The 17,989-nt window shown below is 41.6% G+C and overlaps 2 protein-coding genes across 3 annotated transcripts in view; one reads left to right on the forward strand and one right to left on the reverse strand.

Moving 5' to 3' along the window:
- The first annotated feature begins 1,778 nt into the window (after positions 1–1,778).
- Positions 1,779–13,115, forward strand: trpc6a (transient receptor potential cation channel, subfamily C, member 6a). The gene is made up of 14 exons (XM_079650270.1): positions 1,779–2,069; positions 3,386–3,714; positions 4,506–4,638; positions 5,583–5,883; positions 7,286–7,471; positions 7,961–8,125; positions 8,213–8,456; positions 9,227–9,454; positions 9,968–10,232; positions 10,814–11,009; positions 11,894–12,103; positions 12,293–12,349; positions 12,644–12,719; positions 12,826–13,115. Exons 1-14 carry the CDS (start codon positions 1,903–1,905, stop codon positions 12,969–12,971), a joined length of 2,703 nt encoding a protein of 900 aa, XP_079506396.1. The 5' UTR covers positions 1,779–1,902; the 3' UTR covers positions 12,972–13,115.
- A 358-nt stretch (positions 13,116–13,473) lies between these two features.
- arhgap42a (Rho GTPase activating protein 42a) overlaps positions 13,474–17,989 on the reverse strand; it is a 30,727-nt gene continuing 26,211 nt past the window's right edge. For both annotated transcript variants that reach the window (XM_079651174.1, XM_079651175.1), the window contains exons 20-24: positions 15,882–16,586; positions 15,347–15,503; positions 14,788–14,856; positions 14,525–14,604; positions 13,474–14,072 (exon numbers count right to left, since the gene is read on the reverse strand). In XM_079651174.1, coding sequence (XP_079507300.1) covers positions 13,984–14,072; positions 14,525–14,604; positions 14,788–14,856; positions 15,347–15,503; positions 15,882–16,586 — 1,100 coding nt within the window. In that variant the 3' untranslated portion in view covers positions 13,474–13,983. The remainder of the gene's footprint in view (positions 14,073–14,524; positions 14,605–14,787; positions 14,857–15,346; positions 15,504–15,881; positions 16,587–17,989) is intronic.

A 17,989-nucleotide genomic window follows, 5' to 3' on the forward strand; every position in this document is an offset into this window, starting at 1 on the left:
GTAATATAGGTTTTTGTGCATATAAATGGCCTGAAAAAGGGGCGGGACATCTCAAAGCGGTGGACCAATCACAACAGATCCGGCCAGCCAACCAATCAGAGCAGACTGGGCTCTGGTTTCAGACAGAGGGTGAAAAGAGGTGCTGCAGCACAGACAGTATGAGAAAAATAAAGACCTTTTTGAACACTAAAGCGTGTAAACATGTCACAGTAGAGACAAAATACAGATATGAACCTCAAAATGAGCAGAATACGGCCCCTTTAATGGAGTGTGTGGAGAATGTGTTATTATCTTGTGATTAAACCTGTGTAGTTTAGTTCAGATCGTTTGTTTCTGTCTGTTTATTGTGGAGAGTAAGTCTGCCATAAAATGTCCCGATCCCATTCCTGCTCCCCAGAGAAAAAATCCTTTAGATTTCAATTACGTTTTCTGTAGCTGCGTAATCTGGAAGTCTTACATTTTGGTTTAAGTGAAAATATTATGTAACATGACTTTGAGTGCGGTGTTTCTTTGCCTCGTGTGTGTTTTTGTGTGCGTTTGAAGTTTTTATTGACCCTGCCAATACACACATACCGGACCACACAAAGAGCCAGAGCTCCTAATGTGTTATCAGCAGAATCAGTGGCCCTAAAACAGGCAGACATAACATGACCATCCAGCTGCCTGTCCCCCCACCATCCCCCCCCCCCCCCCCCCAATAACAGTGTGTATGTTTGAGCTGACAGTGTTTATATCCAGATCTTGGGTCTGTTCTGTTCTGAGGAGGAAGTCTTAACAAAAACTTACACCGTAACATTCGTCAGAGTTTACCCCCTTTCACCCTGCCATCCTCCTTGTTAAAAGTTACACTCTTATACGTCATTAAACGTCCAAAGTGACTTATCTTCAGCAATCAGGGCCTTAAAAGGAAATTGTTACGGATACAAACGTAAATTAGGGGCTCTGCTTCATCAGATCTTTGGATGTTGGCATGTCGGCGTGATGTAATGGGGTGTATTATTTGGAAAATCTTGCAATGAGAGGGAGAGGTAACACACATTTGACTAAATACTGGACTCCTCTTAGAGTGTGGGGCCTGCTGAAAATAGATACTGAATTGCTTGCTTCAAATTCCAAGCATATATAACATCAAACACATTGGGGTATAATATATGTATACGTACGTGTTTCTGTGTTTGCGTGTGTACTTTAAGCGTGTGTGTGCATGGTGGGAAGTTATTTTCCCACACTGGTCAAGCATACCGGAAGCAAAGTCTAATGGGAATATAAACCCTGAGGAACCTCATCTGCAGTTTATCAGTCATCAGTTACTCCTGCATGCATGTGCATGTGCACACACACACACACACACACACACACACACACACACACACACACACACACACACACACACACACACACACACACACACACACACACACACACACACACACACACACACACACACACACACACACACACACACACACACACACACACACACACACACACACACAAACATCAACATGTTCTCTAAACACTGTGGTTTAAAATAGCATTTTACAGCCCTAACACACAAAACCGTTGCCGAAACACAACATTTTCAGAATACACTTGTTCTTGTTTATCAACCATGCAGACGAGCCAACATTCACAACACTAATGTAGGGAGTCATTTAAATCAGTAAAGCAAAAAAAACTAATCAGAAAGTTGATTTAGCTGAAACAATAAGGCTACTGGTGAAAATAGCCATGTATCAGCAGTAGCATCAGCTGACCTCCACATCTGTATATAGATCATAAGAGTATAGTGGGACCCAGAAGGATGCATTCTTTCTCAAGGACACGGAGAAACAGAGGGGGCAGGGCGACGGGGAGACGGGAGAGTCAGAGTGTGCCACGGACACTTGACGATTGCTTCATATGAACCAGGACCCTCCACTGTGGATCTCCTCCAGGATGAACCACAGACCGCCCCTCAGCAGCCGGCCGGCGGTCTGCAGCGACAGCCCCCGGGCCCGCAGCCGGGATAACCTGCTGGTGTGCGAGGACTTCAGAGAGGAAAACTGTTGCTCTGGACGATGCCTTGGGTGAGTCTCTCATCAACATCCCATACGCAGACAGATGTGCAGACAGATGTGCATGTGTGTGTTTGTGTTAATCTAATGCTGGTTTGTTTACACAACAGGTTGTTGTTATATATAGATAATGTAAAGGCATATAACATTACATGTCATTTGCTTTTATCCAAAGCGACTTACATACATACATTCAGCATACCCCAAAGGAGCAATTTGGGGTGAAGTGTCTTGCCCAGGGACACAACGACATGCTGACTGCAGTGGGACTCGGACTTGCTATCCCCTGATTTGAAGTCTATCATACTGAGCCAGAGTCTTCCAGTAACACGAGTCAATTCAATATGAATTTAAGTTATCAAGTTAAAGTGTAAATAATGTCAACATGTCTGTAGCTAATCATTGACAGTTTTACCATTCATGGGAAACTCAAACTGTGATGAAGTTGATGGAGGTCAAAAGGATAACACTTGTACGTTTTTGGCTGTTACACAGCAGTATTTAAAGTCTTCAAATTCTTCCTGGTTTATCCTGTAAATCTGGTTTACAGCATGGCTCACTGTTTGAGGCAGCAGCATTCTCAGGTTGATCTCTGTTTAACCTGCACACTGTAAATGAGACTTATTTATATGATAAACATTGTAATTGAACTGGTGCTTTATTTTACATTACTTTAATTTCTTTTCAACATTTTTGGAAAGTGGGGAGTGACATGGTCTCTCTCCAGTGTCTTCTAAAAAAGTTGAAGCCTTGAGTTGTTTTTCTAGATTTTGTTCACTACTGTGAACTTTGAAAGTATAACATTTATTTTAAAACTTGGCTTGTACATTTGATCTCTGGCTTGTACATTTTATCTCTGTCGGTACCTATTATTAGACTTTAATCCAAACAATGGCCATTCCAGGGGAGTCAAGATTACAATTTCTATGCAGTATTGTATCATTTTAAATACCTATTTAATACTAGCAATATAAAAAGTCCCATGTTGATCTGATGATTTATTTCTATCAGAAATCAGATCAATCGACTTTAACCTATCCAAAAGGTTTTATTTTCAGGTATAAAATATCCCATATTATACCAAATAAAACTTGCAGCACATAACTTGAGGTGTTTTTTAAGACATGTGTAAGCTGCATTTGTACTGGTATCACCACCACATGAGTAGAATAAATCATTAAACTCTCTAAACAGCATTTAAGTAACTATTTTAGTTGTAAAATGTGAACCTGCAAACATGTAACTGATGAGTGTTTCTCCAGAGGGCTTATGTGCTTGTATAAGTGACGATGTGGATGTGATATACTGTGTGTTTATGACTCTGGCAGCCACAGCAGCTCAGAGAGACAGCTCGTGGCCCCTCTCAGTGCAGTGAAACGACGCCAGGCCCTTCGTGGTCCAACCTACATGTTCTCTGCTCCCTCCATAAGCCCTTCAGAGGTTGAGCAGCGCTTCCTGGAGGCGGCTGAGTACGGCAACATACCAGAGGTGCGGCGCATGCTGCTCCACCTGCCACACTTGAACGTCAACGCTGTGGACTACATGGGTCAGAATGCATTGCAGCTGGCTGTGTCCAACGAACATCTGGAGGTGACGGAGCTGCTGCTGGGGAGGGCAGATCTGTCCAGAGTGGGTGACGCCCTCCTGTTAGCCATCAGTAAGATGTGTACATTTGTGCATGTTTGTATACAAAGGCCAACAAACCCTTAGAGGCCATCTTCTGCTTTTTGGGGTTTTCCCTTTCCTCTAGTGTGTTATATAGGTTTTAGTGCATGTTAACGGTCTGCAAAGGCTAAAATCCCAAAGTTCCCTCAGAGGGAGTTTCTCTCCAACACACTCCCCCCCCCTGCCTGAAAAGCCTAAATTGTAGTCCTTTTGTTACTTCCAGATAGTGACATCTCTAAGCGGTTGACCAATCACAACAGAGCCGGCCAGATAACCAATCAGAGCAGACTGGGCTCTGGTTCAGAAAGGGTTTGTAAAGAGGTGCAGTAGCACAGGCAGTATGAGAAAAATAAAGACCCTTTTGAACATTAAAGCATATAAACATGAACCTTAAAACGACCATTATATGTCTTCTTTAAAAGAGTGTCAGAAAGCTGACACTGCAGTTCTCTCCAGGGGTCTAACGATGTATTTTCTTTAAAGATGTCAGAGCAGATGACAAACCTCACTGTGCCCCATGCTTGACGTTTTATTTAATTAAACCTAAAATGGCTCTTACACCGAATATCTTAAATTTCAATCTAGAGCACCATAGTTAGTAGAAAATCAAAATAAAATGCAAATACAAGCACCCTTGTTATAGCTGTATTAATACAACATTATAACTGGGTTTACGGTTTGTTTGTGTGTGTGTGTGTGTGTGTGTGTGTGTGTGTGTGTGTGTGTGTGTGTGTGTGTGTGTGTGTGTGTGTGTGTGTGTGTGTGTGTGTGTGTGTGTTGCAGGTAAAGGTTACGTTCGTATCACAGAGGCCTTGTTGTGTCACCCTGCGTTTAGAGATGCCCATCGTCTGACAGGGAGCCCCGCTCAAGCAGACATGTTGGACGACTTCTACGCTTACGATGAGGACGGGACGAGGTAGGGCATTTGAAAGAAATCATTAAAGAATGTTGTGCCTTCTAACAGCAGAGAAACAGCAGCTAAATAACTGAATATCCTGACATGTGGGGCAACCTGAACGTCTCTGTTTAAAAGGCTGTTAGTGCTTGCGGCGTACGACTGAAACAGAGACTTAACGACTGAAACAGAGACTTAACGACCCCAGAATAAAGCGAATTGTTGTCTATAGACTTTGGTTTTGGTATGGTTTATCAAACTTAACATGTGGATTTGTGAGCTTTGGAGCTGCTGTTGGCAGATGTTATTTTTTTGGACTAGGGCTGAAATGATCACAATCCTGATATTGGATATTTGGCTGATACTGACTTATATTGCTGCATATGGTACGATTAATTGTTTCTATGTATTTATTTGTTACATTAGGTTATACAAAGACAGAAAAGCAATTTTATTGGCCTGATGTTGCCTTACAGATGACCCTAGTCACTTCCACACAGTGGGGCATACAGCCTATTAATAAAACACTGACAGCCTATTTAATGGGTTGTCTGCAAATACTCCCAAAGGAGTTGGAATTGGGACTGGGAAAACTTGGATTGGTCCATTCCTACTTTGGACAGAGCCAGCCCTTTCCCCGCCAATTTGAACTATATGAGGCAACAAATCAAATCAGGTTTTATTTATATAGCACATTTAAAAAAAAAATGTTGGTCGAGCATTTTTGGTTATTTGCATGCTGTACATGCAAATAATAAATAACACATTACTACAGTCGCAAACAGAAGACAATAAATTAACAGCAAATATAAAAATCAAACACAGGGAAATGTCATGAGTCGTGCTCCGCTCTGACTAGAAGGCCAGGGAGAAGAAGTGAGTTTTTAGTGTTGATTTAAAAACCCCTAGGGTCTGGGCCGACCTCTATGTAAATGTACATGGTCTTTATGTTTCCCTCCCTACAGGTTCTCTCATGACGTCACTCCAGTGATCCTTGCAGCGCACTGCCAAGAGTACGAGATTGTTCACACCCTGCTGAGTAAAGGGGCTCACATCGATCATCCTCACGATTACTTCTGCGGCTGCGACTCCTGTAACTACCAGCAGCAGTTTGACTCCTTCAGTCACTCGCGATCGCGGATCAATGCCTACAGAGGCCTCGCCAGCCCTGCCTACCTCTCCCTGTCCAACGAGGACCCGGTGCTGGCCGCCCTGGAGCTCAGCAGCGAACTGGCCATGCTGGCTAACATTGAGAAAGAATTCAAGGTACTAAAAACATCCCCTCACCAGACTCAGTTCTGCTCAGTGCCCTGAAAGCCAGCTCATCGTCAAGTACACAAAAACCGAATTTTGTCATGTCTCTGCCAACCAGCTGCCAGTAAACACAAGAACATTTTATGAGCCTTTAAAAAGGAAGCAGACACAGAAGGGGGTTGAGATCTTGCATTCACTTCGTTTTTTTAACACACATATTTAACAAATGTAATTATTACTGGCCTTACAGTAGGATTGAACGGAGCCCATAAAGGGACATGAAAAAAAAAAACAGAGAAAAAAAAAAGTCAGGATAACGGGTTAGTATCTCGTGCGCACAAGATTTTTTTGGGGAGAAAGTTACCGGTGCGCCAAGGAGGAAGTGAAGCGCACAGGACACAACCATTTCATTGCAGACTGTTACGTTTACGTGTGGAAATGACAGTGCATTATTTGAGATATATTTCATTCTCAGACTTCACTTTCAGGACATTTCGGCCAGTGGTGTGTTGTCACTCCAGGAGGCAGCGGGACGTGTAACTCAGAGAAGAGCAGTCCGCCACTGGCTCTGTGTGTGTGTTCTGAGTGTTTGTTTCCCTATAAAACAGCTGCGGGGGAAGCAGGTACTCTGCGAATCACGGACATTAATTCATAGATCAAAGCAGACTGGTTTACAGACTCTCCTGTTTTGCCAATCCGGTGCTTAAAAAAGGTGCCGAAATGTCAATAAAATTAAGTCTGACTACAAAATATAGTCTATCTCAAATAATGTATGCTCTGTCATTTCCCCACGTAAACATAACAGTCTGCAATGAAATGGTGGTCTAATGTGTGTCCCACTTCCTCCTTGGTGCACCGGTAACTTTCTCAACATAAATAAAGTCAGGAAAACGGATTCGTTTCTCGTGCGCACGAGAACCAGATCCGTTTTCCTGACTTTATTTTTTTTCTCCCTCCCCTTTTTTTTTTTTTCCATGTCCCTTTAGGGGCTCCGTAGGATTGTATACTGTACAATGAATAAATGTCCCAAATCTAAACCATGATTAATTTACACAATTAATTATGTAGCCCATTTTTCTTGGTATACAAATAAACTTTACCTTAATTTTCACTATAAAAATGTAAATAGGTTTTAAATAGGTTTTGATGTAATATTGGTGTTTTAAAGAAAAGTCTAATAAGTGACTGTTTAAAGCCAAAGAAGTTATAGAGCCAATACCCTACTGATAAAAAAAACATGTTGTTAACTAAGTTTCTGTGGTGACATTGTTAAAATCCCAAGCTGTGGAAAATTAGAACGTATTTCACCTAAAATCTAGAAGCATATTTTCCGCCAGCATCAGAAGATATCTCCTGCAGTACATCTTGTATATTTCACTCACTGATTAAATGTTTTCCTCATTGCGTTTTGTAGAACGACTACTGTTGTCTGTCCACCCAGTGTAAGGACTATGTGGTCGGCCTCCTGGATCTGTGCCGCAGCACTGAGGAGGTGGAGGCCATACTTAGCGGAGAAACTGACTCTGAAGACAACTACGATCTACCAGGTCGCCCCTCCCTCACACGGCTCAAATTAGCCATCAAATACGAACTCAAAAAGGTTAGAGTGCTCGCAAACCAGCAATGACAGAAAAGGCAAGAAAGAGCTCATGTTTTTGGATCAAAATATAACTACACGGGCAAAATGCCTTATCTCGCAGTGTTAACAACATCAGTAATCATTTGTGTATCCTTTCTATGGTTCTGGTGCATCCTTCCACCAAGTTTCATAAAACTTGGGCCTATACTTTTACAGTAATCCTGCTCACAACAAAACAGCATAACCACCTTGGCGAAGGTAATTACAACAAAAAGCAACATTTTTAAACAAGCCAAGCAAACATAATCATGAAATAAATTGATGACACTAATAGTTTCATCTCTACCAGTTCATCACGATGGTTCTGTCTCACAGTGCCTCTATGGCCAATTCCTCTAATAGTGTAAGGGTCAAATTAGAGTCGAGGCAGCATATCTTTACGTATTTTCTCTAACATTTGTCCATAAACCCTGTGTTTCCTTGTCTCCTCTGTAATGTCTATCCCCTCAGTTTGTGGCTCATCCTAACTGCCAGCAGCAGCTGCTGAGTATCTGGTATGAGAATCTGCCCGGCCTGAGACAACAAACCACTGCCACCAAGCTGCTGGTGGTGCTGGCTGTGGCGATAGGACTGCCTGGACTGGCTGTGGCTTACCTGGTGGCTCCGTGCAGCAGAGTATGTAACTTACATGACCTCCCAAATACTTGACATTTTATTCACTGCTGGACATTTATCTCATCCTCCTATTCTTTTATTTCTCAGGTGGGGAAAGTGATGCGTAGCCCCTTCATGAAATTTGTGGCCCATGCCTCATCTTTTACTATTTTTCTGGGTCTTCTGATCATGAACGCTGCTGACCGTTTTGCAGGCGCCACCCTGTTGGCAAATATGACCCACCATGATCTCCAAGGAGAACACAATCTTAACTCTGACCCGCTGATGCTCTACCGCATGACCACCTCACCCTTCACATGGATGGAGATCCTCATCATTTCATGGGTCATGGGTGAGCATGAGGCAATGATTAAAGAAGAAGGTTGTGTCCTCCTTCAGCCAGGTCTCCAAAACATTTGGAAGGAAATGGCGTGTAGACAATAATGTTCCGAGGGAAACGTTTTCCCTTTCCTGTAGTGTGTTATATGCGTAGGTTTTTGTACATGTAAATGGTCTGCAAAGTCTAAAACTCAAAGTTCCCTCCAGAGGGAGTTTCTCTCCCCCAAAACCAAACATTGAAGCTGACGAGTAGATTTGTTGCTTAAACATAACCGGTTTAGTTTCAAATAACAACCTACCGTTCAAAACAGTGATCGTAATCCTTGAGAGAATTGAGGCTTAAGGACACAGTTTAGCTGTATGGGAATTGTGTATGTGACAGGGTTGTATCATATCATGTACCTTGTGGGGGCTTACTCATTGTACCCCGGCTCAGAACCAAACACACCGAAGCTGCTTTTAGTTTTTATGCCCCCCACAAATGGAATAAACTTCAAGAAAACCTGAGGTCTTCACCAACGATGAGTTCTTTGCCCCCAGACTAAAAACACAACTTTTTACAGCTGCTTACCCAGAAGCCTTTTAACTTGTTTTAGCACCTACCGTATCTCTTGTATGCATGGTTTTTATGTATCTGTTATTCCATTATGTCGATTTATTGTGTTTCTTTCTGTTGTCTTATTATAAAGTGTTAATGATGACGTAAAGCACTTTGAATTGCCTCTGTGTCTGAAAATGTGCAATATAAATAAACTTACACTACCTTACCTTGTGCCACTGCAGGTATGATCTGGACTGAGGTGAAGGAGATCTGGAGTCAAGGCCCAGGGGAGTATTTCGTTGAACCGTGGAACTTCCTGGACTTTGGGATGCTGGCGATCTTCCTCGCCTCCTTCAGCTGCCGCTTATCCACCCTGAGACACGCTGACTTAGCCCAGACCTATGTACACACACACTACACGACACTGATTAATGTCACACTGCCCCCCGAGATAAACTACTTTACACTGGGTGAGCATGCTCAGACCGCCATCATTTATTTAATGTATAAACAGATAGAGTGAGTTAGCAGGAGGCGGTACATATGGGAGCACATGTGACGTGTGTTGGCTTTGGACTCTGAACACCAATAGTCCGTCTGATTTCCTCTGTTATTGTTGATAAAAGAGAACAATTTTAGACTAATCATATTTAACAAAAATAGCTTGCCTGAAGGCAATTCTGAGTTGACTGGTTCCCAACCGATCTGGATTGTGACTTCTTAAAATACACAAAGCCTACTTATAACACAAATGTGTATTGGATAATTGTTGAAGGCCAGAAGAGGTAATAACATCCAAAGTTATAACAAAAATAGCAAAGATTTGTGAAATGTACACGATGATCATAACAAGTCTAGATGAAGTGGCGTTCTTACATAAATGCTCTGTCAAAATGGATAATGTTGTGTCCTGGTTGACTTGATTTACAAATAGTAGTGTACAAGAGTCAGTCAGAGTATATTAACGTTTACTGTTTTTGCAGCACGTATATACTGGGTGCCTTCGGATCCCCAGCTGGTATCGGAGGGTCTGTACGCGGTGGCTGTGGTGCTGAGCTTCTCTCGGATCGCTTACATCCTACCGGCCAATGAGAGCTTCGGTCCACTGCAGATCTCTCTGGGGAGGACAGTGAAGGACATCTTCAAGTTCATGGTCATCTTCATCCTGGTCTTTCTGGCGTTCATGATTGGCATGTTCAACCTGTACTCCTATTACCTTGGGGCAAAGCAGAATGATGCCTTCACCACGTGAGAGACACCTGCATCTGTTCGCACATGCTTTTAGGGTTTTCTACTGTCCAGGAGATATTTATGTTACATTTAAACATTCACTGTGTTACCCCCTGAAAGGCAGCTTGCAAGAGTTTCACTTTTAAATATTTACCTGGCATAGGTTGTGGACACAGGCTGTCAGCATTAAAACCAAAAACAGATTTTTCTGTCTCAGATGATATAATATGACTGATTTTCAGAGGCTGGATGATTATAAATACATGCCATATTTTCTAATAAAAGATACATTAAATCAAATTCATTATTATATTAAAAATAAATGTAAATGTTCAATCAGATATGTCTAATCCCCTCAACTTGATTGTGACCAATTTGTGTCAAATAGTTTTGGTGACCCGACACCATTAGAACCTTGTCTTTAGTTATAATTAAGGAAAACAAAATGTATTCTTGTACATACAGAAGGAAAATGACCTTTCTACCGTTCTCACAGTGTCTTTAACATCTCAGTCCTGATGATTAATGGTTTGTTTGAATTCAAAAATAACTTTTTTTCTCTTGTGTCTCTCCACTTCCTCCTCTGTGTGTACGTCTAGCCTGGAGGAGAGTTTCAAGACGTTGTTCTGGGCTATTTTTGGACTGTCTGAGGTCAAATCTGTGGTGATCAATAACGGGCACAAATTCATCGAGAACATTGGTTACGTGCTGTACGGGGTTTACAACGTTACCATGGTGATAGTGCTGCTCAACATGCTCATCGCCATGATCAACAGCTCCTTCCAGGAGATCGAGGTTCGTAAGCAAAATACAAAAATCATCATGTGCTTCATTTACAAGCTCACAAACAAAGACAGCATCCTGAGACAGCCTTACCTGCCCTCACATGTAGCATATTCTATTGATATATGTGTTCAGTTTTTGTCAGGGAAGATAACATTTAGTTTAGACCATGAGTAACATTTTGTTAAACGCCAATACTATATTTTAGGTTCAACACAAGATTTAGATTGAGGTATGTAGCCTACTCAATAGCAATAAAAGTATCCTTATTTTAAAAACTTGTTTTAGCTATAAAATAAACCTTGCACTTGCAACTGACTTAGCTTTGCATTTGCTCCACAAATGTATTTTTGTTTGTTTTGCAGATCAAATGTGTACTTTTTAATTTAAAAAAAAGTTTTGACAAACATACGCAAAGGGTATTCACTTTTTTTAATCAAATCAATAGTTACTTCATGTCTGTATGTGGAAGTATTAAGGAACAGTCTTGCAGCTGATTAGCTTAGCTTGAAACCACTAGCATGGTGCAGTGACTTCCTTAAGTCGTGAAAGGTAACCAGCAGAGACCAGACCAAGAAATATTCAGGAACATAACCCCCCTTTAAAAACCACATCTTTCTGTGCCCTTTAAACGGAATAAACGAACAAGTATATTTAGTGTTTAGTACTGAGCTTTAGAGGTGCTCCTTTCTCTGTTTCCAGTCTTTGTGCTAAGCTAAGCTAATCGCCTCATGGTCGCAGGTTCATAGTGGCGGTAAAAACTCAGAGAACGATATCAGTCTACTTATAAAACTCTTGGCAACAAAGTGCATAAGCGTGTCAAAATGAAATAGCTTGATGTGTGTATTTATCTTTTTAACCTGTTGGTTTTACCTTTTTTTTCCTATCTGCTTTAGGATGATGCTGATGTTGAGTGGAAGTTTGCTCGGGCCAAACTCTGGTTCTCTTACTTTGAGGAGGGAAGGACGCTCCCAGTACCTTTCAACCTGGTCCCCAGTCCAAAGTCCATGCTGGGACTGGCTACAGGCATCAAGTCCCTGCTGCAGCTGCTCCAGAAGTATGTGGCAGGACACAGTGAGGAGAAAAATGAGACACAGTTAAATCAGGTACCACACAATAATGAAAGTGAACAAATGTACACAGCGTTTATACAGTAGAAAGAACAAAAGATGACATTTTGTGGAGTGTTAGAGGCAGAGCCTGAGCACCTCCAAGTGGTTTTACTGCTGCACCACAGGCTCCACTTCAGACCACTGAGAAATATCAACTCAATTAACGATAGCTTCATTTTACAGCTCGGAGAAGTCAAAAGTTCTGGATTTGATGGATCAACTAGCTCATCCAGATATCAGGTATGTACATTTCTAACATTTTAGACAAACATATTTGACTATTTAGCAACTCTCAAGAATTAGATGTTATACGTATATATTTTTTAATTGAAATGTTCATACAAAATGATTAATTGCTAAACTAGGATTTACATTTACAAAATAATGTTTTGAGTTTTATTAAAAAATGTTTTACATTTTTCACTATATAATAATTTTACATTGGACTATTTTACATCTTAGGTTTGCCTAGTATGATACTATTAATTTTTCCTGTTAAAAGAATTTGAGCACTTTTTCTATCTCAATTTGCAGAAGATCATGAAGCGTCTGATAAAGCGTTATATCATCAAAGCCCAAGCAGACAAAGAGAGTGACGAGATCACTGAAGGTAAAAAATACACAACGATTCTAAACCTCTACTCTCCTCTAAATTATATACTTTCCCTTTTGAAGTGAAATGTCTCCTTTTCATTTTCTGTTTTTTTTTCTTTCAGGCGAGCTTAAAGAGATCAAGCAGGACATCTCCAGTCTGCGGTATGAGCTGCTGGAGGAGAAATCACAAAACACAGAGACACTGGAAGGTCTGCTGAGGAGGCTCGCAGAGATCAGCACACCTTCAGCAACACTGCCAGTATCCTAGACTTGTACATAAAACTGAACATGTGTAGGTGCCTGTTCTCCATCATTGGCTGTAGATACAGTGTGATAGTGTCAAAACATTTATATAAAATAAAAATGTATTTATGTGAATGTTAAATTAAAATGTAGCTTGCAGAATACATGATTATGTGTTGTTTGTTTGTTTATAATGCACACAAAGGACTGCTGTAGAGAGCACATCTTTTAAAGAGAAGATTATTTGGAGAAACAACGTTCATGCACATTCAAAACATTTAGTGATATGCTAACACATGATATGCAAATTATGTTTCTTTCTCCTGCAATTAAGAGTACCTGAAAACAAGAACAGGACTAACAGAGGGCTTACCCTAACATTTGGAATATAAACAATTATTCCATTATTCCAGTTTGCTATGCAAAGTGGCATATTCAATACCAAGGGGGAAAAAAGTACTGTTTTTGAGGAGAATGCAAAATAAACACACGAAAAAAATACAAATACTTCAACAAAAAAAAAGCCATTTTGGTTTTGTAGATTACGTTTATTATTATTTAGTGTGAAACCTTACACACAGTATAAGAAATGATTCAGGATTCAGTCGTAAACCGATTCACACGGTTTCAGGCACAAGCGTAAAAAACAGTTTTGATATTAGTATGATAATTTATACATAAATCACATGAATTGATAAAAAAAAAAACACATGTTTCCACGTACATTACAGACACATTTCATGTCTGCATAGTGTAGAACACAGGAGCTGATCACGTTGATTAAGTGACACCGTCATGAAGGAGTGGAGCAAAAGTCAAGATTTGAACATCTATTGTATTATAAGCTGGTTAATATCACCTAGCATGGTCAGATGTACATTCAGTACATACGTCGTTAGTATCAAGCCACAGTTGTTCAGTAACAGTCACATGATGAATATATTATATCTTCGATCTGCAGCACAGATTATTACTGCAAGCACTGGAGATCCCTAAAGCCTAAGTTAGATATTTGTATTGTTTGGCTACCGGGTCTGTCACATGTATGTGATGTAGTTTTCAGGTATGAGGCCTGTTCTGCCGTTGTACGTCGCCTGAAGCCAACCTGGTTCCACAGAGGCGTACACTGCAACACAAACAAGACAAAGACCTTCATTTATAAAACCGTTTTGATTCACACACACACAACAAATGATACACTTTGGGGGCAATTGAGTTTACCTCTGATTGTGTAATCACTATCTGTTCCGCTCAAATGTAAAAACTATCACTTAGCTAAGCATGTTTAATAGAGACTTTCTTCATATTTGTCCCATTCTGTTTTTCTTGTATTTTTCGTGTACATAACATGTCAGTGAATATGTCATACAATGGTATACCCATTTCAAATGACATTAAACAAAGACAAAAAAGGATAGCACAGGTTTTCCCCAACTCTTGGATCATTGATATAAAAACAGACACACATTTGTATTCAATTCTATTACAGATTCAAATCTATTACATGGATTAGTTTCATCAGTTTTTAAACATTGAAAATATTTCCCAGTGAATTGAAAACATGATGTAAAATCTTACCATTTGAGAACAGCGCCCCCTGTGGAAAACTGAGCTCATGGCTGTGCTCCGCCTCACACGAGTAAAGAGCTTTCGCATCCCTAGAAGAAGAAATGTATTCAATAAAAAGAGATATCTAAGAACTGTGCTACAGATGATTACGTTCAACTATATGTGATTCTATAGATTTCAGACTTGAATGACTTGATATGAGGTAGTGACTGACAAGGGACCGCTTCTAGACTTAAAAGGTTGTTCAATAAACAAGCTGGAAATGGACTTACCTTCCTGAACAAATGTCTAACGCTGAGGAGAATACTGAACTCTCACGCTGTGGTAGTCTGCCTGGTATTCTGTAAAACACAAACATGAAATTATGTCTGAGATCTTTCCCAGATGTTCCTGTGAGAGCATGACAGACAAAAACCCAGTCTCAGTAAATACATTGAATCCTCAAATCAGGCCAATGAAGTCAGAAATCACAAATCCCAGAGTTGTAGTATCTCTTTGATGTAAAGCCAACCAGTGCAATCTACAGGGATAACCGATATAAGATAACATTCTCACGTCAATTGACATATTTTTTGAAAAGGGTTTAGACATTTTAAAACTTGACCTTTCCTTACAGTGCAACTGTTTATCAAAATATTTGAAATGCCATTTGTTTTGCACCACACCATCTTTTCTACCACAAGGTTTCAGCAAACTGAACCACTTTGTTTCTCCTGGGCTAAAACACCCATTGATCTTAATGTCTTCGTCTTTTCTGACAGAACAGATCAAAGGATGAAAGTGCTGTGCTGCATGAGAGCACTTTATAATCTGATATTTACAGACACTCACAGTGATCCAGGCCTCTGGTAGCCGTTGCTGGATGCAGAGCCTGCAGGGTGTTTCAGATCGGAGCCCCAGCGGGTGTGTGCAGGTTTACGTTTGTGTGTTGCCTCTTGTGGGTCCGAGGACATGAGACTCTGTACAGATCCGTGACAACTTCTGTAATCTGTGATAGTAACATAAGAAATTAGAAGCAAACAAAAACAGGTGGAAGGAAATGGACTGTACTTATATAGCACTTTATCCAGTCTTTAAGACCCCTCAAGGCACTTTACATACTACATGTCATTCACCCATTCATACAGAGCAGTGTACCTTACTCTAGGAACTAACATTCACACACATTCACACACCGTTGGCCATGCCATCGGGAGAGACTCAGGGTTAAGTATCTCGCCCAAGGATACATCGACATGTTGGCTGCATGGGCTGGGATTGAACCCACAACCTTCTGGTTGAAAGATGACCGCACTCCCTCGTAGTGGAAGGTCCTTTAACATTATTCTCACTGTCAGCACTCTTAAACTTTTAAAGATGTACGCACCCTCAGAGATGTGTAGGGAGGTGAGAGAGGAAGATGTGGAGAGCTGGTAGGGGAATAAGGACGAGGACGACGAAGAGGAGGAGGAGGCAGTCCTGTAAGGTTTTCGGAGCTGCCGAGGCGAAGACGTAGAGTCCGTCACTTTGGTTTCTTTGAGAGTGGAGGTGTTGCTGGATGCATTTTGTTGATCCACTGAAAGAGTGCTCTTCAGAGAGGAGACGGACGACCCTCTCTGAACGGGTCGACCCCTGCTGAGGGCGGGGGTGCGCTCCACTAAAGAGTCCTGGATGGAGGCAGTGGACGAGGAGGCTAAGGAAGGAGATCTAGACTCTTTGAGGGATGATAAAGAGGCAGTAGAGTTTCCTTTACCAGACAGACTCGTCTCTTTGGAGATTAAAGAGGACGTGGAAGACAAAGAGGAAGTCGGATTGAGCTTGGAGGAAGTCCGGGAAGAGGAAGGCGTGAGGGGAGGGGAGGCGTTGTTGTCCGGCGGTTGTTTCTGATCATTCCCGCTTGAGGAGTTGTGGGACGGGGAGCAGGAGGACGCGGCAGGAGGAGACACCGGAGCTGTGGAGGACGAGCCGGACTCAGCAGCCGGAGAGGACAGAGGAGAGGTCTGAGACAAGCCGTTCTTCTCAGAGGAGTGAGAGGACAGAGACTCCTGGCTGCCCATCGGGGTCGTGCTGGGGCTGCTGCTGAAGGTGTCACCTGGAGGGAGGAATAAATACACGTCAGCAGATGAAGAGACACGATGACAACTTCAAGGTTAGTCCATCCCGCGTGTCGGTGTTATTAAAGAAAATGAAACACTTAATATGTCCCTAAAATACTAAGACGAGACGGCTCTGTCCTCCTTAAACACAAACTGTGACGGACAATATTGTTAAGGAAGAAAAAAGAGACTCAAATGTAGTTTAAATTATATAAACCTTATCAGAGTCTTCTCTTTATTCTTTATATCTTATCCTTGATAAAAAGAAAACAGGATATATAAAAGAGAGTTTTTTATCTTCGATTGCAGCCATACTGAATAAAACCATCTGATGGGAATTTATTCTTTAGTGGAAGAGCATTTTCAGATTCCCAAATGCTCAGAAACTGCTGGATTTATTCTATTTCCGTCAGACAACTCACGTGTATCTTAATATGTTTATTCGAAGCAGCATATAGTTTGAGTTTGGCGTCTAGGCTCGGGCCTCATCACTCCACAGATTTACAAAGAACATTGAGTGATGATTAGATAACTATCCCCCGAGCCTACGGGTGGAAGCTGGGGTGGAGCTGGGGTGGAAGCTGGGGTGGAAGCTGGGGTGGTGGGGGGGCAGGCGAGCAGCAGCAACATGAAACACAGCAGCAGGAACATGAACGCAGCAATAGCAAGTGATCACAGCAGTGGCAGCAGCAACATAGCGAGGCAGAGGCAGGAAGACCTGGCAGCTTAAATCGAGCGGCATGTTTAGGAGAATGTGTTTGGTTGGTTGTAACGGTACGTCCACACAGCAGCTTTGAAAAAATCTTGGAGCTGGGCGTGTCTGAGAGCTTGGGGATTTTTTGCGAGCAACGCGACCAACAACCAATCACATGAATCTCCCGCCCCCGACATACAAAGCAAAAAACCCCGGGGATTTTATGCGAGCAATATATATATATATATAAATATATATATATATATAAACTCCCCAAACAGGCGAAAACCTACCAGTTTCACCCACTGTCTCTGCCACCTCCCTCCATGCCTGGTTCCTCCGGTTTGTATCCCGGTAAATAGTTCTGGTCGTAAAGAACCGGGTGATTTGCTAACCGTAATTTCTCGTTTGGAATATGAGGAAATGAACTGCGGTCTGGCTCTCCCAGCTTGCACGCGGTTTGAAGCTGGTTTAAAGCTGCTGTGTGGACGTGCCGTAAGAGGGACGAGGTGCACCACGTGTTAATGTATCATTGGTGCTCGAGTTGACTGCCTGAACTAGCTCGCAGGCTTCGCCCCATTAATGGGTTGTATTTCATAAGCTTGTCACATATCTGAAAGGTAATTTACAGCTATAATTGATCAATAAATGTTGTGTAGTAAAAATGTACTAATAAGTGAGAAGAAAAGGGAGCTGTTAGCTGCA

The sequence above is a fragment of the Notothenia rossii genome (genome assembly GCF_949606895.1).
Source record: "Notothenia rossii genome assembly, chromosome: 9".
NCBI lineage: Eukaryota > Metazoa > Chordata > Actinopteri > Perciformes > Nototheniidae > Notothenia > Notothenia rossii.

Bases quoted from the DNA above. Each gene is read 5' to 3' on its own strand.
- trpc6a (XM_079650270.1), top strand. From the start codon at position 1,903: ATGAACCAGGACCCTCCACTGTGGATCTCCTCCAGGATGAACCACAGA. The intron at 7,472-7,960 runs GTTAGAGTGCTC...CTATCCCCTCAG, and splicing joins TCAAATACGAACTCAAAAAG to TTTGTGGCTCATCCTAACTG. The intron at 12,104-12,292 runs GTACCACACAAT...TTCATTTTACAG, and splicing joins ATGAGACACAGTTAAATCAG to CTCGGAGAAGTCAAAAGTTC.